The 26132-nt window shown below is 42.0% G+C and overlaps 2 protein-coding genes across 5 annotated transcripts in view; both read left to right on the top strand.

Moving 5' to 3' along the window:
* The window catches only part of PPP4R3A (protein phosphatase 4 regulatory subunit 3A), a 42531-nt gene extending 36164 nt beyond the window's left edge, over positions 1-6367 (top strand). Inside the window, exons 12-15 of the mRNA XM_080596263.1 lie at positions 834-976; positions 3214-3404; positions 3897-4123; positions 5501-6367. Coding sequence (XP_080452389.1) covers positions 834-976; positions 3214-3404; positions 3897-4123; positions 5501-5614 — 675 coding nt within the window. The 3' untranslated portion in view covers positions 5615-6367. The remainder of the gene's footprint in view (positions 1-833; positions 977-3213; positions 3405-3896; positions 4124-5500) is intronic.
* A 12841-nt stretch (positions 6368-19208) lies between these two features.
* The window catches only part of CCDC88C (coiled-coil domain containing 88C), a 91816-nt gene continuing 84892 nt past the window's right edge, over positions 19209-26132 (top strand). For all 4 annotated transcript variants that reach the window (XM_080596251.1, XM_080596252.1, XM_080596250.1 and 1 more), the window contains exons 1-2: positions 19209-19540; positions 19659-19759. In XM_080596251.1, the coding sequence (XP_080452377.1) occupies positions 19481-19540; positions 19659-19759 (161 nt within the window). In that variant the 5' untranslated portion in view covers positions 19209-19480. The remainder of the gene's footprint in view (positions 19541-19658; positions 19760-26132) is intronic.

The following is a 26132-nucleotide window of genomic DNA, read 5'->3' as shown; positions in this document are numbered from 1 at the left end:
GTTCTTAGTAAATGGTAATTCAGGTGTTTATTCTGCAGTATTTTCCAGTGGCTGTGCAGCACTACAAGCGCCATACCACATACAAGAGCAATTTTCCTGCACCAGTATGCAGACCTGTGCTAGGTTTAACCCTTAGGAGTGGCTCTGGGCAGCTGTAACAATCAATTGAAATAATTCATATATGAATATATAATATATATATATATATATATATATATATATATATATATATGAAATAATAACAAACAATTGAAAAAAGCAAGTTGGCAGGTTTCTATAAAGGACCTTGACAGGCATTGTGTGCCCACAAAGAAAAAACTTGCTGTTAGTTTCTGATGAAAAATATTTTCCTTGTTCTCATCCTAAACAAATGCATTGAATAATTATTTTTGCCTAAGTAATTCATTTGCAGCAAAGAATGCTAAGTCTGTATCTTGTGAACATATATTTTTTTACTTTATTGGTTACAACAGGTAACAGTTACTCTCTCAATATACAAACATTTATGAGTTGCAGTGGAATATAGTTTGCAGAATTGGTTTTGATATCATTTTCTATCAGGGTTTTAGATTCTATTCATATATTTTGAAGCATGTATTGCTAGAAAATTACTACTGTTATATCTGCTTCTCTAATCATATTTGAAGCTCTAGGTTTTTAACTACGCCTGTAGTGTAGTTTTTTGCATATGCTTATTTTTGCGTAAGCTAATTATTATGATGTTTTCTGTGAAATGTTTTAAAAATAATGTCTCAGTTACTTATTATATTGTATGAAGACGTAAATTCACTTGAACAAAAGTAAGTCACTTTATGGTTTTTTCATTCCTACAGGAAGATATAAAATCATTAACAGCTCATGTAATTGAAAATTACTGGAAAGCACTGGAAGATGTAGATTATGTGCAGACATTCAAAGGACTGAAACTACGATTTGAGCAACAAAGGGAAAGACAAGATAATCCAAAACTTGACAGGTAACAGGCACTCAATTCCCTTATTATTTTTGGGGGGGAATACTGGTGGATTTTTGTGTGATAGCAGGAAATGTAAATGATTTATACTCTTGGTTACATCTCAACTATTGTTGAATTTAATTGATTAATAGTGTTATTTCCTGATGTATTGCTTCAAACTTGTGATCAACTTTCAGCTAACATATTCACTTAAGTGTTATTGTTCCCCCGTTCCCTTCTTGGACCCCAGTAATAGTGATGAGTTTTTGTATCCTAAACTTACGCGTACTGTTGTAATGAGGGTGGAAGCCTTACCGGTATCTGAAGTTCATTTGCCTAAATAACAGGTTCCCTTTATTTGATTTGGAACATTGTTCTGTCAAGAATCATTGTGTAGATTTTTCCTTCAAAAATTCATGTTAGATTTCTTATTTTAGTTAGTTATGGGAATAGGTACTTTTATAAGTGCTACCACAATGACTGAGAAATAAAATACACAAAGAAATATTCAGAGGATAATTTTTTTCACTGTTAGAGTTGCTGATGAGATAAAAACCAATGTGATGTCACACTTGAATCATTCCTTCTGTTTGCCAGAGCAAAACTTTCCTTCCTTAGTACATAGTCACCCAAGGTTAAAAGAGTAGGGTTTGTAAAAATACAAAGTTTAGGACTTTATACTCAATTTATGTTTTGCAAACGGTATTACTTATGTGTACAGTTCCATTCAAACAAAACGGACCGCATGTGAGCAGATGAGTTACTTTTCAGAATTGTTAGCAAGATCTGTTCTTATTTTGTTGTCATGAATTAGTTTGAAGACGTTAAAATTATACCTGATAAGTCATTACTAGGACATCTTGAAATTTCAGACTTTTAACTTGTTTGAATTCCTACCATCATATTTCTTCAAATTAAAATGCGAGTATAATCGTAGATTAGTTTTTAAATGTTGAAGCTCTTTCAAGGGTACGTGCAGGATCTGCAGGTTTGAATACTATTTTTTTTTACAGGTGACATCATTATTATGACTTGTGTCAGCTAAGCTTATCATTTAAGCAGCTGTGAAATGCAAACCCCAGGATTCTTACTTTAATGCATGTGTTGGAAAGAACCCCCAGTCACTTCTTTCAGTAATTTCAATCTACTATAAGAAGTAAAACATTAGAGTGTTTACTTGGTTCAAATTGAACTAAGTGATCGTGTGTCGTTGTGCCATATTAGCGTGTCCAGCAGAAAACTACAGCTTTAAGAAGGTTACACCTCAACCAGGCCCAGTTTTTCTCTTCTTCCTACATCTTATAAAGTGGCTGTGCAAGCCCTGTCACAGTTCATGTCCTAAGTGAAATAAACAGAAGTAATAAAAATGCGAAAATAACAATAATCTGCTTACACATTTTAACAATTGAATAGTTCAGTCAGGGAGGCCAAAATTTGCGTTGACGTGGGCCACAGAAGTATTCGGAAAACTGCCACTTAAGTAACAGTTTTCCACTAGGAACAAAACTTTCATTTAAATGCAGTTTTAAATGATGCACTGTTTATATAGATCCAGATGATAGTGTTGGCAAAGGAATTATTCAGAATTAGATTTATTTTTAAAAATACATTTAGCATTCTGCTGCTACTGTAAGAGAAAAGGAAGGTTGGGGTGAAGGTAGACCAAAGCTAATAATAAATCAATTAAATGAAGAGGGAAAGATAACGCTTTGTATCTAGGTCCCTTAAGAATGAAAAATACTGATATTGACCAAAAATTGTGGATGTGGGAGGAAGAGATGACTATCCTTTTAACATACCTATTTTTTAAACACATTGGACCCCAAATGCTGATGGGCTATGCAGTATTATTAGAAAATAGTCTGTAGCTTCTAAACTTCTCTTTACAACTTTTTATTTATGAGTGTAAGCTATTATACCAAGCCTGAATACAACACTTAAGTGACATTTATTAAAGTAACATTTAACAGTGCTGCTAGTAATCTGCAGAATTTTGTACAGATAAAGTTTGAATGTGCTATTAGCACATTCTATACGTTATTTGATGCTTCAGAAAGAAAAGTTTTTAATGTTATTTGCACTGAAAGTACAAAGAAAGAGGCACATTTAAGAATAGTTTGCTCTATTAAAGATGCTGGTATTTTTATTGCTCTACACTATCTATAGCTGTAAGCTGTCAGTGTAAATGTCAAGTAGAAGTTTTGTTAATCGTATGAGTTGTTTTTTTAATCAAAAGTTTTAAACTTACTGTTCTGCAGCATGCGCTCCATTTTGAGAAACCACAGATACAGAAGGGATGCAAGAACCCTGGAAGACGAGGAGGAAATGTGGTTTAATACTGATGAGGACGATATGGAAGATGGAGAGGCAGTGGTGCCCCCTTCTGACAAAACTAAGAATGATGAAGATATTATGGACCCTATAAGTAAATTCATGGAGAGGAAAAAATGTAAGTGATGAGAAAAATAATGCCGTATGGCTTACACAGAAGCCTAACTGCTATTCTTTAGTCCTACTGCAACAAAGGATTTTTATGTTTATCCTCAAGTTCATAGATTTTGAAATTCTGACTCTGAGCTAGTGAACAAGTTCTGTTGTTTGTAAAAGCACAATGATGCAAAAGTGCGTATTTCTTAAAGAATTTAAATGATGATCTTAGCTGATTATCAGGTTTTCTTTTGTCTTATTTCAGGTTTATGATTTAACATTTTCTATATATATGTTCAGGTGATGTCACCGGTAGGATAAGAGTGTTCAGTCCTGGCCGGTGACAACAACTGCTAGGTGTGGTATAGAAGTATGAAAAAAAAATGTATTATCACTCTCTTTTTCAAGTTGTGCATAAAGTATTAAGCATTTTCCCACACAGCAAGATGGTTTGTCGTTAAATGTTTCGTTCAGTAATGTTGCATTGGTTTTGGTTTTTATTTTTTGTCTGCAGTAAAAGAGAGTGAAGAGAAGGAAGTTCTTCTGAAAACTAACCTTTCGGGTCGTCAGAGCCCAAGTTTCAAGCTTTCCTTTTCCAGTGGGACGAAATCCAACCTTACCAGTCAGTCATCTGCAAGTAATCTGCCTGGATCCCCAGGTTCTCCTGGATCTCCAGGGTCGCCTGGGTCTCCAGGATCAGTTTCTAAAAGCACATCTCAGATGGCAGCTATTACAACTAAGGTAATTTTGAACAGACGTAGGTTGACTTCATTGTTACAGACTAGGTATTTACTTTAGCGCGCCTCTGAAGTTTGTGTGAATTCTGACATACTAAGCAGTAATTGACTGTACAGTTTGTGCTTACTTTTTCTCTGATGTTTAGCATTTTCTGGTCCAACATGTATATAAAAAGAAAAAACATAAGCTCTTTTGACGCCCAAACTCTCACCAGAGAGTTTTTATACCATCTCGCTCAGTCAGTGTAATTCCTTGAATCTGAAATGGGGTCTTTACATATGGAGCATATTGCATACAGTATTAGCTTCAAATTTTCAACTGGTGGTGGTACAAAAAATGTTACGTTGAATATGCAGCGGACTGTAAAACCATTAATGGATTCAGGCATAAGTTCCTTTCTTCAGTGTAACATACACATTGTTTATAAAAGTGCTGCATTCAGAAACTAGAATCTATGTCGGAATTGTTTTTTTTCAATAATTATTTTATGCTTAATTTATGTGTAATATATTCAGTGTTATGCTATGTGTGATGGTACAAAATGTGTGTAATTTTTTTATAGCATTTCATTTTGGTATACAGTTGACTGCAGTTTTCTATTTTAGATGCCTGTCATTAGATAACTGCATAAGTAATGTGATCCTTGAGTAAAGTACTGGCAGCTGCCATTGTAGTCAAATCCTGGTTAAGCTTCAGAAAATCACAGCATACTGTAGTTAGAGAAAGTTTTTGAAGATCATGACACTTCTTCATGGGTCTAGAGCTGCCTAATCCTAAAATTTGTGTTTATTTGCAATGCAAGGGTATTTTAAATATTACAGGATTATTGTCTCATTTTCAGTTGCCAAGCTGTGTAAATTATGTAACCTGTATACCTTATTTATTTAATTATATACAATAAATTACCTAAATTACTTAACATTTAGCTAGCTTTTTTGAAGACAGACTGTGCTGTAGAAGTCTCCTAATTGAAAATTCAAATTGAGGGATGTTCTGTATTTGTTTCTGAAGTGCTTCCAGATTGCATGTTGCTGCAGTCAGCTATGCTTGGTGAAAAGAAATTTGCATCTTTACAGACTGAGCTGCAGCGTATACTTAGCAAAACTAAGTAAATTTGTGGATTTTCTTTCTATTTGGAAATATCTCTATCCCGTTGGATAGGTAAAACCCCAGTTTGGATTTGTTCATTTAAATGTTTTTCAGACAATGTCATTTTCATTCATACTGAAGGGTTTCTTTTTGTTCTGTTTGATTTTATCCAAAACTTCATGAATCAATATCCATAATGGCAATATGCTGCGTAAACATCATTTTCCAATAGAACGGTAAAGTATCAACATGCAAGATGTTTTCTTAAAGTAATTATGTCCATCTTTGTAGGGAGGCCTTGTTGGGCTTGTAGATTATCCTGATGATGATGAAGAGGATGATGAAGATGAAGATAAGGAGGAAACTTTACCTTTGTCAAAGAAAGCAAAGCTCGAGTCATCATAATGGCAACTGCTGAAGAACATTACCATTTGAGGGACGGATATTTTTTCCAAAAAACAAAACAAAACCCACAACAAAGCAGCAATCTTTTGTGAATTACTGTGTGTGACACAGATCAACCTATACAAATGGATTTCTGCCAATCAAGTGCCAATTCAAAGGAGCAGAAGAAGAGGAAATACTTCGTTTAGGGGAAAGACTAATGCCTTTGAGCTCTCCAGCTTGGACCACATGTTGCCCTTTTCTCAGGGAAGGAAATGGAAAACAAAAATGAAAAAAAAAAAAGCCAACAGGGCAGGAGTTTTGTTAGTGGAACTCTGGATTGGCTGGTCAGTTGCTACAATCAGAATATGCTTTCTTGGACCATGTATGAGACTTCTGAAGAAAAGGCGGTTTTTGCCATAATTCTTCACTAGTTAAGAATGCCAGCAGTTTCTTTGTATAAAAGAGACCTGCCTTTGAAATCGTACATTCTGAACATTTTAGTCAAGCTACAACAGGTTTTAAAAACCTCTACGGGGGAGGGCTGAATATAAAGTTTCCTCTTTTTTTTTTTTTTAATCTGTTCCCTTTGCCCTTTAAACTGCAGAATTTTTTTTTGGAGGTGGGGGATTTGTTTGTCCCTTCTTGATTAAAGATTGAGTGGAATTCTAGATGTGGTCACTTTTGTGTCATAATTTTTTTTTGCCCCCCTGAGTGTATGCTTAGTTGTTGAGTATATATTTGGGACCATTAAAATTTTTTGATGTAATATAATCTCACTGTTGTGCTGGTACCTGTTTCACCCTGTGTAATTTTGTTCTGCATCACAATTCTTAATATGTTTAGGATTTTATGGAAGATGGTATAGTTTTTATTGGAAAAAATCTTAATCTTACCACAATGTGCATAAAAGCAATACTATTTTGTGACTAAATATTTTATATTAAATTTTACATCAGCAACTGTCTTGAGAAAAAATTCAGGGAAATAGGATGGAGTCAAAAATACAAACCTATAACTATGAAATTAGTATTCCAAAGAGACTGAAATTTCATAACTATAATGGTAGACTAACTTATCGAAATGCAAGATGGATGATTTAGGAATACCAGTATATTGACTCATTTGACTTACAAAAATAAAAAAGGAGTAATTGAAGATGAAGGAAAATGGCATTAGTGGTATTTTTTAAAAACTTCTGATTCCCTTTGGAATACCAGTTTTAGTGAATCAAAGATGGTTGCAGAATAAATGCTTTACAAGAATACCATCTTTTGAAAGTTATTCTAATACTTGATTGAAAAACAGCAATTAAACTTTGGGTCTAACTTGATGACTACATTCTTTCCCCTTTTTCCAAACCTAAATAATATTAGTTATTAATTGAAACTAAGTGTTTGTGCTTCCTTACTGCTTTTACAGATGGCTTTGATTGGATGGCAGCGCTTCTTATAAACAGGAGTTTATTCAGTTCCCTTCCTTGCAAATGAGAGAACCCTTCTTACATATATTTGCAGGAGTTGATTTCTTTTTCAGCAATCGAAGCACCAGTGCTGCAACTGTCAGGATGTTACAGATGTTAATGTATCATGTACAAATAGAAATAAGAGAAATTAAAATCCAAGGCTGTATAATAGGTGGCCACACACACATGAAGGTTAGCAATCAGTTTTTAAAAATTGAGTGTTGCATGGCAGATTCAATGCTAACTACAAATGTCAAAGCTTTTGTGCTTGAACTTTATTGATACATGTTAGTAATTTCAAATTTGAGTGGAAGTACACAGTAGGGAAAAAATAATTAGCCATCTTTTCCTCAAAAGGTTAATTTGAAATCACTTTCCAAGGTCAAGTTTTTGCAGTGTGTTGCAGGAACATCTGTGACAGGGCAGTGCTCAGCAAAGTTACAGAGTGCAAGAGTTGAGCAGTTGGTCACTAAAAGACTAGGCACAGTCTTCTGTGGCAGTGTAAGGGTGCCCTGCTGTCTCAAAGGCATGTCTAAAAGATGATTTCTACAGCTTTGGTATCATAGAAGACAATTTAGCAAGGAAATCTGGAATTCTGCAGGTTTTCTTGATTAGCCTGCATTTAAATCCTTCCCAATCTGTCAGGCTTTACTTATCATAAAGCCCTAACGTGTTTTTTTTTCCATATTAGTCACCTTTATGTTCTCCAGGTTATGCCCCAGAAAGTTATTCTTCTGAGTAGTAGATGATAGAAGGAACTTCTTTGTTGATTGTGCGTGTGTGTGTTCCTTCAGCTATTCAGTGCTTCATTTTATGTTGTTTGATGCTGCAGTCTTTCAAACTTTCAGGTACTTTCATAGTATTTATAGGGATCTTGGATTTTGGATTTCAGTCATTACATTTAACAGAAGAAACACTATCCTTAAATTACTAGTTATAGTCAAAAGAATAATGAATATTTTTGAACTTCATTTATTTTCATGAAGTTTTAAAATACTGACAAAATATTTAGCTGCACATCTGTGAATACTAACTTGTAGTTGGACAGTTAGTTGTCTTTCCAGTTATCGAGTTAGTGTTTGTGGCCTGACAGTACATGCCTATAGTAACACATATTCATGGAAGTTGGAAGTAATCAGGAAGGAGGTGAGTTGGGGACAGTAGTGGGTATCTCTTGCCCAGTGACTTTCACTTTTCCATTCAGGAAAGTCTTGAAATGTATTTCAGAAAATAGAAACAGTGGGATTGTGAGAAGTAATGAGTATCAAAAGAGTGGGTATGAGTTAGGTGATCAAAAATGATGTTAAGAAACTATGTTTTATTCTAGATATCTTTCTGGATTGATGGTTTTTACTCTTAGTTTTAATACTATTTGTCTGCATCTCAAGAGAGCTGTGTGTATATTGTACTAAACACAGCTTACTAGTCTTAATTGCATTTTAACTGTATACTTAGTATGGTGTACAGGGTAAACCCTAAGTATTGTACAGACTATTTGACATGTATTTTGCAGGGTAAGCAATTAGGTTGTTTTGGTGAACACAAATGAGATGGAGAGGGAGGAATAATAGTATATTCAACAGCTACTCAAGAGTTGTCTGAAATAGCTAAGAACTGATGCCTTTTGTAAGGTAGCTAGGAACTTTACATGTACTTAATATTTTGGAGAAAGTGTATGTGTGACCCTGAATGGTAAAGGGTGCAATATAACTTGTCTTCAAGTACATACACATTTACGTTTATATTGTATGTGACATAGTCCTTTAGCCTGGAGACTTCCTCTGATCTGTTTGTGGAGAAGGTTTGCACCTCACCTTCCTCATACCTGTACGTGGCAGCAGGCCCCCTGTGCTCCTACAAACCTTCCTGAGGTGTCCTAGACTGGAGATGGAGTGATGTCCCTTCAGTGGTCAGAAGACTTGCTACTCGTTACTGTCATGTACACTTCCCAGCTTGGAGCCTCGGTTCACACTGGGATAACAGTCAAAAGAAGTTTTCAGCTTCTCAGTCATGTCCCTTCTCTGATATAAAATTAATAACTATTTTCTGACCACACGGCTTTTCAGCTCCTTCAGTTCCATAGCAGAAACGTCTGTGGATGAAACTGTTCACCAGGCACAGTTGAATCACTTCTGCAGAGTTCAGTGCCTTTGGATGTGGCTTACGCATTCCTGGGGTAGGTGCCACCTAGGTATCGTTATTCTGTTTTCTCCTAATGATAATGATCAGTGCTCAGCTATGGAGGTATTCTGTTTCAGCTTTTTCCTTTGTTCAGGCTTCTGTTAAATACTACTGCAGAGGTTGCAGAAGTTTCTCTCACGAACTTCAAAAATACGGTACCTGGTCCTCCAAAGAAGCATGTCTTTACACGACTGTAAGTAATTCCAAGATTTCCAGATTTTCTTCCACTGTACACAGAGGGTGGCTGTTTTCAGGTAACAGTGCCCATCACCAAAAAACATATCCCCTGTGTCATAAGGGTGGAAGGATCTGAAAGCTGGGACATCTAGCAATACGTTGCCTCTAAAATGTAATATACCTACCTGGTAACCAGCGTAAGTCTGTCCATCTCTTGTAGCACACCCAGAGGAGAAGTCATTTTCTCCCGGAATTTAGTGTTAGGTAGGGCCAATCCTTTTAACATAACAAGATTGAAACTGTTAAGATATCTTTGGCTTTGTTTTCACAACTCCACAAATTTCAGAAACTTTATTGGAGAACTGACTCGTAAGAATGTTTTCATACTGCTGCTACAGCTCCATTAGGGATTTAGATTCCTTTCAACCCAGCAGGTTACGCTGGTTGCCTTGCTAAATTATGTTTCCTAACATCTGTAGAGTGGCCACAGACATTCAGCCTTACTTTTATCAACCATTTTACAGCTGCAGAAGCATCCTGGTTCGAGATAGGATATCCACGTAGGATATTGAGACTCATTCCAGGTAAATTGTGAAAGCAGGAGGCCAGATGGGTTACCACTTGGACTCATCCACAGCATAAATGTAAAACTGGGCAAGCATTCAAAACGGGCAAGGAAGTGACCGGCAACTTAAGTTTTTCAAGATAAGTCGTCCACGTGCACCTGCTCTTCCTGTCTTCTCTTTCTGGAATCCAGAAGAAATCAAGGGTCATAGCTCAGTCCAGACAGGACAGAAGGCACATGGATGTGCTGCAGGTACAGCAAAATTTTGAAGATTTGTAAAGCCTTCACTCAACCACAGTCAGAATGTAAGGCCTGCTATCGTACGAAGAAAATGTAACTTGCTAGGTTTTAGGAGGTGGCTGGCTATCTGGCAACTTCGTATCTTGATTTTCATATTGCTCTATTTGCAGTCATATTAACTGGAGCATATATGTGTGTTTTTAAAAAATATAAATTTTAATATGTGTGGTTTTTTTAAATATAAATTGAAATCAATAAAACTTCGGAGCTGAAATGAAGCCCCATGAACTGCTGAGAAAAAGGCAATTTTTAAAAAAAGGAGGGAGGACATGCAGTCTCCTGTATGCCAAGAGTGTGAACGATGTAAAAACAATATAACCCAGCGGGTAGTCTGAAAAGCATGCATGTCGAATGATACTGGCAAAGGACTGAAATACCTCCTGACGTCCAGTGATTTCAGAGCTATGCCAGTAGTCTCATTGCTCTGTCACATCCCCCAGAGGTGTAAGGTACCGGTCTGCCACAGGATTTTTCTGAAGTGGCTCAGTGCAAGCAACTCTGTGTGATTTGGCTTCAGAAGTTATTTGGCATTAGGGTGAAATTTTGCTCACAAACTCTGAATCTCTCTGTGTACAGACTTGGGGTGATTTGGGCTGAATAACATCGAATTTGATACTCTGCTTGTAAGCAACTTTAAATGACTTGTATAAAGATACTGGATTTGGAGCTGTCCATCTAAAAGGGTTCAGAGGCATTCAGAGGTCAAGTTTATCTCTGCTGGTGTTGCTTCTGGAAGTCTGTGCATAGGGGAGCCCTAGTGTTATGCTTATGGATTTTGAGACGAGTCTAGTCCTTTCTCTGACATTTCAGATGGACATTTTATTGGCTGAAATCTTGGAACTTTGAGTTTAATCTACACTTACCTCACTAAAGCTTGTTTTAAACCTGCTGATGTTGAGTGGCCCTTTGACAGCGGTGTTGTTCAGGCGGGAGGCTGATGCTGCTACATTAGAGGGTTCACTGCAGCCTTCCACCTCCTGGTGAGGCCAGGGACAGAACTATGGCATGTCCACTCTGTCACTGTATTGATGCCGAGTAATTAAGGATCCCTGAAGGATGGTACGAGCAGTTCTTTAGTCTCTCCATTCAGCAGGATCTGATCAATGTTGTGGCTGAGGACACGGAGGTAATTGGAAGCAACTCCTGAGGAACTACCCCATGAAAGTCTGTGCTGACAACAGTGAACATCTGGGAGAAACTAAAAAACATTTCCAATCTGCTTCTACACATCTGAAAGCTGTGTTTTGTCAGATCACCTTATCTTGAAACAAGCTTGTTTCCTTCCTGTGGCTCCCTACAGTCCCCAGAATTCCCCCCACATGAAAGGAGCTTCCTTTGCTGCTGCTGTCATCAGGGTTTTGCAGATTAGCCCAAACAGCTGGAAGCTGCGATTCTTATTAAAGAAATAACTGCTGGGTAAAACCAGCAACAGAGCGTAGCTCTGAATGTATCTGAATATATAAGTATGTATGTATGTGTTTAACCTCAAAATGGAAATAAATCTTCTACCCCTTTAAGGTGTAGACTACCTGCACTCAGAAACAAGGAAAGGTAAATGAGCAGGAGAACTAAGTATGGCAGCTGACAGTAGAGCAACACAAGTGTCTGTCTTTCTTTAGAAGTTGCTATATGTACATGGTCTTTTTGTAAAGAACTTTTCAAGTTTTCTTAGTGTGTATGTAGCCTGCTATAATCTTCATCTGAAGATACAGGCACTAGTTCACACTAAGAGCATGCGTTCCTTTGGAACCACGCGTAGATAAGTGTGTGTTTTGTAAGACGTGTTGTGGGATTTATTTTTGTCATCCATCAGGTCCATACAGATGTTCTGTGCTGCAAAGCGAGAATGACCACAGCCCTCGCTGCTCCACTGTTCTGACTTTCTGGTCAGTTTGGTGAATAAAATGGCCTCTCTCTATTTGGGCATTCAAAAATCAGACCTCCTTCCTGGGAGTGAGGTGCTTGACTCTAGTGACCTAAGCTAGACTCAAGGCGCTAGGATCTGAACTCCACTCCTTTAATATGTTCACTTTTCCTGATTAAACAGTGTTTAATTCATGTTAACTTTGTAGTAAGGAAGAGCTCCGGTTGCATGGCATCTTTGCATGCAAATCATTCTGACAGTGCTTTAGCTGAGGGAGGTGTGACTTTGGCTACATTGTACGTAACGTGGTATCTGAAGGAAATGGCTGGGGTAGTGGCGGTGGTTGTGTGGAGCTGTGAGCAGTTCTCTGCAGCCTATTGCCAATATAAGGATGCTTGATTGCAACCCCAAGGAAAAACGCATTCCTGCCTCATAACCTGGCAACACGTGGTTCCTGATGGCTTTACAGGGAACTCGCTTCAGCCCCTTGTCCCTGCGCACAGCCTGGGTCAAGTTCTACCCAAGTCACTGCCCAGGTATCCTTTCTTTTGACACCTAATCACTGTATCGCTCTTCTGCTTTTTAAGACAGACTCAAAGAGGTCAAGGTGGGGGGAGACCACTTGCATGGCAGAAGGGAGAAGCAAGGCTCCGTTCCTTGGCTATCCAGCTGCAAGAGGTGAGTCAGTTCGATGTCTGCAGCCATACCTGCTTTTTATATCCAAGAATTGGATGGACCTTTTCCTGACATTGCTGTGAGAATTAAGAATAGCAGAGCTTCATGTTTGCATGCTAGACCTGAGGACAGCAGGCTAACAACAGAATCTGTCAAAAGACAAGTGACCTTTGTATCGCCAGGCAATTATGGTAGCCCCGATGCCATGTGCTGACAGTTTTGTGATTGACTGCAAGATCTCTTGGTTCTTTTCATAAACATCACAACAATGGCAGAAGTTCTACAAAAATGTACTTTATTGATCATATCATCCCTAATGAAATTAGGATGTCAGAGTCATCAGTAGATTCTAACAAAACTCCTTCATCTTTCAAAACTCCTTCATCTTTCAATTTATCTTCACAGTGAAGCAATACTACTCAAACACAGCCTCACTATAGATTACATCATCCTAGAGAAAAATAAATGAAATACATGCCTAAATATATGGATGCTCTTCAAGGGATCCATTACTTCAGGAATGAGGACTGTCTACTTAGAACACTGTGAGTGTAGTGACAAATTTCCAAGAATCGTGGAAAACTAACTCCTTTATGAAAAAGATTGGCAAGCTACTAGCGATGAATAAAAACTAGCCAAAGAAAGCCAGATGGTTGCCACAGCGCCTTTGGAAACTTCTTGTAGAGTCCTGAAAACACAGCTACAGATGGCTGTGATGGCAGGAAGAAAATCTGGCTTTTGAAATCCAGAATAGATCATGCATCTAGGCTTCCACTACTGCAGCAATAATAGTGGCTGTTTCAGGGTGCTGCTGATATCATGTGTCTGGCAGCTTGTAGTATCCTACAATGCTTTGTAAAATGTTAGCAAAGAATGGGTAGATCAGATGTTGAACCTGTTGAAGTCACCTTCTGTGTTTCACAGAATGGTTGAGGTTGCAGGGGCACCCTGGAGGTCTTCTGTTCCAACCTCCTGCTCAAGCAGGGCCTCCTAGAGCAGGTTTCAGCATGTTAAGTCAGTGCACTTGATACATAAAGCATTGATCACCTATTTGTAAATTTTTACATATTCTTGTAAAATGGCTATCTATAGCCTGTTCTTTAAGGTTATTATTGGAAAACCACATTTTCATGCCTTCTCTCACAATACCTCAAAATGGGAGGTTTTTATTTCATTAGTTCCTGCAGTTCTTAAAATTCTTCCCATGTCTGACTCTCACACAAAGTGAATTCAGGGTGCTGTCCGAGCCAGCAGCACAGCCACAAATTTCCTCATTCCTGATATTGTTCCCTGTCTGCACAGACACAAATTTCCTCATTCCTGATATTGTTCCCTGTCCTAAGAAACAACTCTCCTCTTGGTAGGTATCTGAGATGGTGCTCCCAGCCTACTGTCAGCTACCTCACCACCTAGGCTTTGTTAGCTTCTCCTCCTTATTCCTTGCACATGAATTTACTTCTCTTCAGCTCTAGCCAGCCTAAGTACTTTGCAAAGCTGCTTATAAAATATTTGGTTGTGCTTACCTGTTATTTTTACCTGGACAAAAATGACCTCAGTGTAGATATTGACACACTCTTTAATAATTTAAACTCCAAAACAGCAGGCTGAGGAATGAACAATTCCCTTAGGGCACTGGACCTTCAAAATCACATTTATATTTATAAGGACATTGGCTAGCAGTGATTGAAAGGAATTGATGGTGATGATTTGAAAATATTTTCTAATGTGAGTGGAAATACATTTTCAAATCATCAGTGTTAAATCTACCCTTTAACATCCTGAAACACTGTTCCACTTGACATATTTTAGTTGTTTCTTTACTTCCCCATTTCCCTTTGGAGTGGCCAGTAACAGTCCCTAGTTTGGTCCTATTGGTTCTTCTGCCTATCTTGTGATTCCCAGTTAATGCTGCTGGGGTCACTCCTCTTTCAGCTCCTGCAAAGAGAGAGAAACTGAGGAACGTAAATGGCAATCACCTGCCTCAGTTATGTTCTGTGCTTTGATGAGAACCCAAGTTTTGGATAACGCCTCCAAGCCTTTAAGCAGTTATTTTGGTCCTTGCCTTTTCAGTAATCACTGTTTCAACAGATCAGGCCCCATTATGACTTTAAAACCTACAAAATATCTTTCCCTCTCCGCTACTACTTCAAATTACGTCCTTGCTGATTCACCAGATGTGTAGCTTGCACGTTCCAGCACACAAGCCCACCACTGTGGACCACCACTGCCAGCCTTTGTGTCTCACGTCACTTCAGCTCCTAACTTCAGTGAATTTGTTCCATCCCCTTTCAGGTTCGTGAGCACATTGGGGCTGCTGCTGCTGCTGTGGCATTCATCACCTCCCTAAAGAAGTCACATCAAGGAGGTTATGCCAACATTCCTGCATTTGCCGTGAGTGTGAGTACTCCTCTGTTGCTTTCAAGTTCTTCCAGAGAGAGAGAGACCACTGCTGTTCCTTCATCCTCTCCCTGTATCTTTTGCTCAGTGTTATCTTTATTATTTGCCTCATGCATTTAACTCTGTATTTTTCTACAGACCCAGACATCTATGAGATACTCTGCCCAAAGTCTCTCCTCTTGTATTTTGAATTCTATGTTATGTTAATCCTGTCAGGAGACTATGCAGCTGGCCTAAATTTCAGCACTGAATGAACGTCGCACCCTGTACCAAAGGTTAATGCTAGGTTTTCTGGGAGTTTCTCTCTGAATGTTTCCTTTCAGACCCCAGCCACAGAGACTCAGTAAATCACCACCACCCCCCTGCATTCAGATTGATATAAGGCATGTAAGCAAATATTTCTGGGGTTTTGTTTATGTTTTGGAACAGTTTTTTTTCTTTTCAATTTTCATTCAGATTTCTCTAAGACAGCTTTTTTACTAGCTCTGACCAAATAAAATGAACAAAATGGAAAACCGTATTTCAGAATCAGATGCTGCAAGGGCCAAAGCTATCTTCTGGCCACCTTCCTTTTTCCCTGGCACCCGTTGTTTGCAGCTCCAGAGCCTATTTAAAGTAAACCTGCCCCACAGCTGAGAAGTTGGTTGACGAACAGTAGAGTCATATTTACAAGAAAGCTGCTTAACGACAGTCCCGAGCAAAGGAAGAGAAAGAAGCCCTTTCCTGATTACCATGAGTTTAACTCCCGTATTGTAACCTTGTAAATTCTGTTATTCCCATCCCTCAGCAACTCGGGCTTCAGAGGGCGGTGAATGGCGGAGCTTTGTTGGTGGCTGTAGTGGTTGCCAGGGGACTGCCTGCGGACGCTGAATCACGCCATTTACAGTCAGCCTCGAGGAACATTTGGAAATGCTCGGGCTTCGAAATTTCCTTCTGTGGTCTGCGCTGCGGAGAGTCGAGTGCTTTGTGGCTGTGAAGAGTGCTTTAGAAATACACACCGTGATAACAGGCATTAAAAATGCCGGTGTCTCTAGCTGCTTGTACACTGATAGTGCTTTAAAATGTTGTGCTGGTGCTTCTTGCTTCTCCGATGCTTGTGTTTTGAGTTAGGAGCTGTCTGTGTGCAGGTGGTGTGAAAACAAGTTGTTGCAAGTCGCATTACATGCTACAAGTGTGCAGAGTGTTTTCCACACTCGTTTGCCCTAAGAGGCATGGTTCCCAAATACAGTTGCATGTATGTATTTGAATCTGAGCTTTCCTGGATATATTCACTGTTGTGTATTTTATTTTGCTTGCTCTGTGAAGGCAGCAGCTTCAGGTGCCCCAGAAATGAGAACTCGGCATGCAGTGGGAAAAGGGAGCTTTCACAAGCGGTCTTTGATGAAAGACGAGTACCTAGAAGAGAGCTGCCACCAGAAATGCCAGGTCACAGTTTGGAGAAAGCACGGTAGGAAGCACCACAGGCCGGGCTGGGGCTGACAGGTAGGGGACACAATTCCTGAGGGCAGAAAAAAAGTATTGGGCCTGGGGGCTAAGAGCGAGGGCGTGTTCTCTGGGACTGGGCCTCCCGCTGCTCCAGGGCACGCCGGGTCCGGGGCTCAGGCCCCACAGCCGGGCGGGCCCCGCTCCCTGCAGCGCCCCGGCTCCGGCCTGCAGCACCCGCGGCGGCCGGCGGGGGGGGCCGGTGCTGCGCCCAGGGAACGGGCCCGGGCCGCAGAACGGCACGGAGCGGGGCCGGGCGCGGGGGCCAGGCCGGGGCCGGGCCCGGTGCTATGTCCCCGGGCCGTGCCGGCAGGAGCAGGCAGCGTGTGGCTGCCGGCTGAGTCCTGCGCCGGGTGAGAAACGGGGGCTTTTGTAACTGTGCCCCGAGATGCAGGACACAGGCGCATCCCTTGATTACCTCACGGTTTGTGACCCCTAAATCTGACAAAGCAACTATTCTTTGATTTTTAGGAGTTTCTGGAGGCATACTCCTATAAACCGGTCTGATTCAAGCTGTGAAAAGGAGGAAAATAGTTTTGCATTTGTATTCTGGCTTCTCTGAAGGGGTTGTGTGTTTTTCAAATATTATTCAGTCCTTTTTCTTTTGACTATTCATTAACACAATCATCCTCTGCTGTAAGCGCAGCAACAGCTTTAAATTTTGTTTAATGAAATATATTCACAAGGCAGGAGATCACAAGGCTTCAAGAAGTTAAATTATAGCAGTCTGTCTCTCTGAAGTGTTGAGAAATAATTAATCATTCCCTTTCTATCCATACCTGAGCAGGAGTTGTTACACTCAAAAGCATGCTGTTTGTCCTTCCAACTACAGCAAACAGCATCCCTGCAACCTCCTTCTTTTCAGCAGCAGAAAAGCTGAGACAACATGATTCCCACAACACAAGGTAAGTGTAATTTAACTGTTTGTTACCCCCTCGTACATCCTCTCGAGGACCTTGGAGAGAAGTGGCTGCACCAGGTTGTAAGCAAGGGGCAGCTCACAGAGGTCTGGTCCCCGGTATCATGTGTTGGTCCACAAGGTTTAAGGATGTTTTGATCATGCCTGATCATTAGCATGCTTAAATAGCATGTTCACTAGCTAACTGAGGGCCGTTCCTGTATAATAAATGGGATCCATCCAAGTGCAGACCTGGAGTTTTGGGCTACTCCTGGTGTCTTTAATAAGAGCAGGGAGGTTTTCCTCCATGAATGCTTCCCCCTGCGGGGCTGGGCTAATGAAGCAGGCAGCGAGCAGGGGTAGTGCAGGCAGGAAGGTGCCATCTTCCCTCAGGCTGACCTCGCCTCAAAATGGCTGATGAGGGGTGACCAACTCAGGACAACCCCTCCTCTCCAACATGGGGGAAGTTTCCCTTTTTCTTCCATAGACGTCTCAGATGCCAACATCCCTCCCACTAATGTATCTGTGATTTACTGCCAGATTTCCTGATTATCACTGACTCTACCTACACGGCTGCCTAAAATAAAGATCCTCATGAAACAAATAATTAAAACTGATCTTATGTGGGACAAGCAGGCCGCTGCAAAGAACAACATTGTCTGTCACTTCGTAATGGATTGCTTACAAACCGCTCAGTTCCTACAGGCAAAACAACATCTGTCCCTCCCCGACAGAACGAAGCTACACACGTGTACCCACATCCCTTCTCAAAAATAGGGGTGGGAGATTGAGTGGTCAGTAAGAAAAAGAATTGCAGATACAATTTGCCTGACTTGGTAAGATCCAAAATATATTTTGTGAGTTTACTGTGATTAAATGAGACAGACAAAATGCATTCTGAAGTGGCTGATGCACAGAGAAAGACTATTGTATGAAAAATAGAACACACTCATTCTGGGGAAAAATAAAGTGGTGTAGTCATCCAGATACAACTAAGAAACAGAAAAAGTCCATTAGAATTATGGGAGAACGTCAGATTATCTGGAATTATTATTTTTTAACTAAAATAAATTAAGTTCTGCCCCCCTTCCCCCCCCCCCCCCGGGAAATAATTCACTTGCTGAGCGATTGCTGTGGGTGCTGGGGCAGCAGCGGGCCCAGGGGCTGCTAGCCATGGCCCACGGGCTGCTAGCCACGAGCTGCTAGCCAGGGCCCCGCCGTGCTCGGCCCCGCAGAGGAGCGCTGTCCCCTTGGCAGCGGTATCCCTAACAAACCACCTGATGCTGCTTGAGGACAGCAGCGAGGACCGAGTGCTGCTTGCCCCTCGCTTCGTTTTACTGGAAGCGGGCGTGAGATCGTGTACACCCCCCTTTTTTCCAGAGATTTTCCCTTTCTGCCCGCTGGCGCTGAGCGGGGATTCAGCTGCCCCCTGCACCCCCCACGCAGCCACCTCAGGGCCGGGCGGGGGCACCCTCCGCCTCGCCTCCTCCCGCCCCCGCCTGCCTCCTATTGGCTAGCGCCGGCCGCTCGGCGGCTCCCATTGGCGGCGGGCGCCGCCCGTCACGGCGGCCGGGCTGTAATGGCCGGGGCGAGGCCGCGCCCCGCCGCAGGTAGCAGCGGGGCCGGGACGGGGCCGCGCCGCGCGGGCTCCGGGAGCGGCCCCGCAGGAGCCTCCCGCCTCCGCGCCCACCCCCCGCGGGCGGCCGTTGCCCCCCGCCGCCATTTCCCTTCCCCTTTCCCCTTCGCCGCGCTCCGCCGGGCCGGGGGGCGATGAGCCGCGGCTCGCCGCCGCTGTAGGCGGGCGCTGCCCGGCGGCGGGGCCATGGGCTCGGCGCCTTTGTCTGCCGAGTGAGCCGGCCCCGCTGCCGCGCCCTCCCGGCGACATGGACGTGACCGTCTCCGAGCTCCTGGAGCTCTTCCTGCAGAGCCCGCTGGTGACCTGGGTGAGTCCGGGGGGCAGGCGGCCGGCGGGCAGCTCCCGAGGCACCTGCTTCGGCCGCAGCACGCCCCCGTCCCTCTTTTCCGTCCTTCATCCTTCCTTCATCCTCCCTTCCCTGGCAGGTGAAAACCTTCGGGGCCCTGGCGAGCGGCAGCGAGGACAAGCTGGGCATGTACATGGAGCTGGCGGACGGCGTGCTGCTCAACAGGATCATGCTGCAGATGTGAGCGGGGGCACGGGGGGGGGAACGGCACCGGTCGGGCGTCTGCCTCCCTTCCGACGCCTTTAGGAAAGTAACAAAAAGAAAGGGGGGGAATGCAACCCTCCGTCCCGTCCGGGTTTGCTTTGCTGCTTCAGCTCCTTCTGGTTTTGCACGCTTTTAAACGGCTGCCTCGTTTTTAGCGTGCTCGCGCCCTTCAGGGGAGGCTGCGTTGCAGGGTAAATAAGGAAACGAAAGCGCTTCATCAGATGAAGCTTTACTGGGGGGGTTGCATCTGAAGCATGTCTACGTGGTCGTGTAAGATTTGGCGTTAAAAACAGATTGGTAAAGAGAAAACTTTACTTTGGTAGCTAGTGTGTTTTTCAGGCAGTGCTGTAGAGATATGTCTCGAGGAAACTTACAAGTAGGTTAAAAGCCCAGACTGAAAATAACTCTTTTCTTTTAACCCTAAAGTAAATTGTTGCTAAAGCATCCATTTTTAACCACATCCTTTCCTGTCACTGCTCTGCTATGCGCAGATCCTGGCTGTTTCTGTTTCGTCTTTGTAATTGCTTTTAAATACTCAGAAATGCATCTGATAAAGAGCTGGCAGGGAAAGGTATTTGACTTGCAGGGGAGGAAGCTTCCAATATCACCCAGTTCTGGCACTGCCCTTTTCTCACAGAACGAAACCAAGTAAAGCTCAACCAGTGACGTGAAGTTAGGCCAACTTCAAGCACATAAATGAAGAGTGTATATTAGGATCTTTAAACGTAATTCTTTTTTTTTTGAAAAGTAACTTAAAAAAAAGTGTGAGAATCTGTGTCCCACCCTCTCAAGTTGGCAAGTTCTGTTATCTTCTGGTACCTGGCTGCTCCAGCTGTAAAGGCAATCGAGCTTTCTTCATGGTGGAAATTCTGTACTGGAACTTGGACAATGAAGATCTGAAGGTGATTCATGATTCAGAGAAGGACCCAGATCAGTCACCCCGCTTGGGGTTGATGCAGTAGTGGTGTAAAATGGAGCAAAGTGTTAGTTGTAAAAAGAAGATGCAAATTCTAGCATTTCTGAGGAATAATTATGCTTCCAAAAGAGAAGTTTCTGCAAATTGGAGCCTTGAGCATGAGCATTCAAATGCAGATTTGTACCTTTTCCAAAATGTGGGAAATGGGATTTTGCACCAAACGCAATGGTCATAAATCAACCAACCAAACAAACCAACCAAAAAAAAGCACTAAAGATAACCAACCGAAGTGTCAAGGACCTGTAGCAATTGTGAGTCTGCTGTAGATTTAACTAACTGGACTGTCACCGTTCTCTAATATGTGAAAGAATTAACTATTTCAAAACAAGGAAAATGAACTTAGTACTTAGTCACTCCCAATTTTGGTTACTAAATAGGCAGAAGTTTTGTGGTTTTGAATGACTGTAAAATTCTGAAGCGAGTGATAGATTTGAGAAGTGCTTTATCATTATAAATAAAAAACATATACAATAAAAATATACATATACAATATATACATATACAATAAAACTTAAGTATTTTGTAATTGGCCAGTTGAAATATCTAAGGTGACATAAAATTGTTCGGGTCTGTGGAGCAACTTAATGGTGCTCTGGGGACAGGGAGCGAACAATAAAAGCTTCTTGAAATGAGGAATTGAAGTGTATGGACTAACAGTGCAGGAACACTATTTGGCATTTTGTTGGTTATCACGTTGGTTTTGTCGATTATCATGTTGGTGAGAAATGCCCTGGCATGTTTACTTGCCTCAGGCAGTCAGGAAAGTAAGTTTGTTTCTTCCAAAAGATAATCTCTGCCAGCAGTGTGGCAGTGTTCTTGAGGGAAGCCCAGGCAGGATTGAGTAGGAAACTGACCCATTATTCACAATTGGAGCTTTTTTCCCCCCTTTTAGGCAGCTTTGGCAGTGTTTCTAATGGTGGCTGGGGAGCTTGAAATTAAGACGTTTCTGCTGAGAGCCTGAAGCTGTTTAACTAAGGAAAGATCCTGGCTGTATTTATGTATCCTGACTGAGCAGGGTGCTGTCTGTGACCTTCATTTGTTCTGACCTAACCTTTAGAACTTGCAATGCAATTACTGCTTACCTGTAAATTGGGAAGGCTTTTCAAGGAGTGTTTCTGCCCCACAAAGCTTTCAGAATAGAAAAATAAATGTGTTTTTAAAATGCTTGCTCACTGGTTCGGCAAGCCTTGGTCCCTGAAGATGACTCTTAGTGCTTGGCTTGAGATTTGTTCCTGCTGAAATTGTATTAATGAGGGCCTTTAACGAATGTGATAAAATTTGGTATGCCATGATACCCTTCGTTGCCTGAAAGCATGTGTGCATGCATACATGTGCGTGCTTGCAGAGAGTCAATAGCTGCCCTCATGTTGTGGATAGCTGTATTCTTGCCCGTGTGTTATTTCAGTTTTAGTTATTCAGGTTACTCTGTTTGCCTACTTACTGGAGCACAACTAACACAGGCATATGACCTTACATCTAGACACCGGGTGTGATGCAGTGCTTTGCTGCAGACCAACAGGTTTCTTTTGATGAAGGTTTCAGAAGTCAAATTCTTTTGAATTTCCTTATTAAAACTAAAATGCTTTTTGTCCTCCAGCTAAGCAGAGTTGAAGTTTCATATGTGGCTAGAAAGTCTGGTGGCTCTGTGAAGAAATCCAGATATACCTGTTGAGAGTGAGTGAAAGTAAGGCTGTTTGAGGTGCAGAGAGGGTTGTGCTAGTTCAGTCACTCTCCAGTTCCTGTTGTAATAGGTTGGATTTTTCCCAAATGCTGTCTGGCAACTTGGAATGGGTGGAGAAGATCCCAGTGCTGTGATGTTGTGGCGTCGATGTTTTTAGATAGTGGGTTCATATCAGCAAGGCGACCATGTCGCCAGGGAGGTGGTAGGTGATGTTTGTCCCTCTTCCTGCCTGTCGGGTCCCTGCTGTGTGGAAGGAGTGAAAACAGGGATGTGTCTTTGCACTGTTCTCTTTTAGAGATGAGGCAGGTTCTGCCACGGCCTGGTCAGTAGACAGCCAGCTGTTGGGCTCTGCTGCATGGCTTTTTTTAGATGACCCCTGATGGCGTGAGACGCTTCTAAAAAGGTAGCTAGAGATTGCATCGCTTTGAGTTGTGGTGCTTAAGCAGGTAAATCCAGTAGGAAGAGGCATACAGCAGCATTTGGATTCCCACTTGTATCTTAAAGACTTAATTTTTTTCAAGTCATTTTGCTGTAAATGGGTGGTTTCCTCTTCCTGTGTTCAGTCCACGTGTGTACCCCAACGCATCTGCATGGAGGCTGCGTTGACTTTGCACATTTTCAGTAGCAGGTTAACGCACTGTATGTGGTAATGCTTACGTTAATCTTCATAGTGGATCTGCTGTGTTTCTGGCAGATGTGTGTGTGTCAGGTAAACGAGCTTCTCTGTGGACAAATTTTAAAGAACTTTTTTAGATGGTTGCGTGTTACTTCCTGGTATGAAAGTAGCACGTGGTGACACTGAATAGACTGCCTTCAGTGTTAAGGTTGCAGCTGTGTCATAATACCCCTGAGTGTAAGCAAATATTTACCCTGTTTAACTTCTTATTGGAAGCTCTATTTGGGAAATTATGTGAGGGATTTATATGTGCAGGCACCTCAGTGCTCTAATATTGACTTGTTCTAATCCCTCTGACTGTAGATTCTGCGTTCCTGTTAAAACGTTCAGGAAGCAGAAGTGTGTGTCAGGAATACATCTGATTAAACCATTTGTATTAAAACCACATAAAAGTTCACAATAATGGTTTTCTTGATTTCATTTGCAGCTGCCTCAGTGTGAGGTAGTCATTCTGCCTTCTTTAATTTAGACCTCGTGACAGGAACAACCAAGTTGCTGGTGCCTGCTTCTTGTGGTTTGCAGCAAGCAGCATGAGGAATGGGCGGCTGAAGATACACATCCGTTTAACTTAAAATCACGTTTGAACTTCCATATTTCAGGCAATTTAGAATCCCCTCCAGCCTTCAGTGTCCTCATTCCTCTTTATGGTAGAGGAGGAAAGAGAATTATATGAGAATTGGGCTAACCCAGGCCTGGTGCGTTTGGAGTCAGTGAGCTCGGTGCGGAAGGAGGTGCAGGCGCTGTCTGGGGACACGGATGCTGGACACACCTGGCATTCTGATCTGTTCTGATGTTCAGTGACCCTTGGGCACAGTTTGAGGGCTTCCCCATTAATTACCTGAATTATTTGTCAGAAATTGCTCAAATAGGATTGTCATTTTGAATTCTGGAAACAATATATATTTTTGCCCTGTTTTGTTGCTTTTAGTTTATTATCTGGTGGCTTAAGGGGGTGAGCATTCAGGCACTGGTGCTGACAGCCCCACATCCTCTGAGCTCACGGTTCAGCTCCCATCTCCCTGCCCTTCCTTTCCTCTTCACCCCTATAAAAAGCCTGAAGAAGGCATACAGATCAGAGGACTTATTTGAAATGCTTGTGTATACAGTGAGGCCTGAGACTTTCCTTCTGGTGGTTTGGCTTGTTTTTTTTACTTGTTTGGTGAGGGCTGCCCATGGTCACGCCTGTCACACTGCCTCCATCCTGTTTAGTGAAGGTCTTTGATGGTGAGGGGTAGGTGGTTTTTAAAAAACATGAGGGCTGCAATTTTTATTTTTGCATAAGGGAAAGATGAAACATCAGAACTGGAAAAAAAAATAATCTCATTGAGGTTGGTTTCACCGATTTTCTTCAGATACATTCAGACACTGATTCTTTTGGTTTATCTGGTTACTGCTGCCAAATAACCCTCTTCAGTTTTCAGGGTGACTGTTGGGAAGAGTTTCTGTCAATAAAGCTCATTTATGGAGCGTCACTAACAGAACAAGGCTATAATATGTACAGTGCGGTACCAACAGCGCTGTGTATTCAAAGATAGAAACTCATTTAAGCACGGAACTTGCCTCTTGTTGTATGATTTTAGTCAGGCACTTTTACCCAGTTAGGACTTTGTTTCATTTTCCCACTTTCCCCGGCTGTAGATCAGGTTGTACAGTCTGTTGTGTTTTGAATATGTTGCTGTCTCTGGCTTTTTAGCTTCTGTATCTCTTACACTGAAGTCATCTTCGCTTCTCTTGAGATTGTGTTTGTGGGATGTTTTTGGCATCTCATTCCTTCCCAGGCTCTCTATTGCCATAAGCAGGTTACCTCAGACCACACGTCTTGGCGTGTTGCCCCTTCTGATCCAGGATTTAAAACAATAATTGGAAAAAAAAGGATGATTAGGAAGCAGTGGGGTATTGATTGATGAGAAGGAATTGTTGGTTTTCCCTGTGGAGACAATAAGCCATGTGGTGGTTTGAAGTATGCACAGTGCTGGCCTTCCATAGCTTGTGTCAAAGGGTCCTTTCTGAAGTCATCTGCTGGATGAATTTAGCTATACAGCATATTCAGCAATCCCAACAGTCATTTTGACTCCTGTGTCTGTGAGGAGAAGGCAGGGTAACACCGCGGACTGCGCTTGGCTCTGGGTTAAGAGAACCCTGAGGTCAGGGCATTAAAGGCTCTCGGGGCAACTGATTACCTTTAATGAAGATGATGGGATAAAAGTCCTATAATTGCTTCTGAGGGCCCTTGCTTGTGTTAGTGAAGAGATGACTAGCTTCAGTGCCAAAAGGCGAGCAGGTCTCGTGTTGAAAGGAGGACTTTTCTGTCTTACCTACTTCTGAAAGCCAAGTCTGTAACTGCTGAAGAAATAACCTCTCCTTTGCTGTGTCTGGTGGGTGTGTTTTGTGGCTTTTTGCCATGTTTTGTGCGTGTTTGGGGAGCGTTGTGTTTTTAAACAAGCTTTTTCTGGCTCATCATCCAGACCTGCTGGTACACCTTGGGGCTGGAGTTGTGGTTGGGGTGGCCCAGCAGGAGCTGTTGGGTGCACCATCTGGCTTTGCATGGCATCTGAAAGGCAAGGGGGGCTTGGAGGCTGAGGCAGCGTTTTAGAAGAAATGAATTTCAGGGCTGGGGAAACTTCTGGGGAAGAGAAAGCAAAAACCATAAGTCCTTGAGTCACCGGAACTGCTGCAGAGAGGGGACTCAGCGTTAACCACGTAATACTACCTCCGATATGTGTACGAAGTGTATTGTTGTGAAATTGTAGGATTTTATTGTTTAACAAAGTGCTTTTTAACAGATAATGTGTAAAAACAGCAGCATTTTCTTTCCCCATTGTTCAGTACGGCAGCTGCTGCCAAACAGTTGAGGCTTTCTCTTCCTGGCTGTAGACCTGGGTCTGCTGCCAGACTGTGGAACGGGGGAATTTCAGCTTGCCCTTCTCCTTGGCCAGCTTCTCTCTGCTGAAAGTTTCTTCCCTTTTAGCTTCCTAGTTTGTTGTCATGACCTTGCCTAGAAAGGCTAAGCTTCCAG

This window comes from Anser brachyrhynchus, assembly GCF_964034855.1.
Source record: "Anser brachyrhynchus genome assembly, chromosome: 5".
NCBI lineage: Eukaryota > Metazoa > Chordata > Aves > Anseriformes > Anatidae > Anser > Anser brachyrhynchus.
The sequence above is the reverse complement of the archived record's forward strand: the minus strand, read 5'-3'. Positions and strand labels throughout refer to the sequence as shown.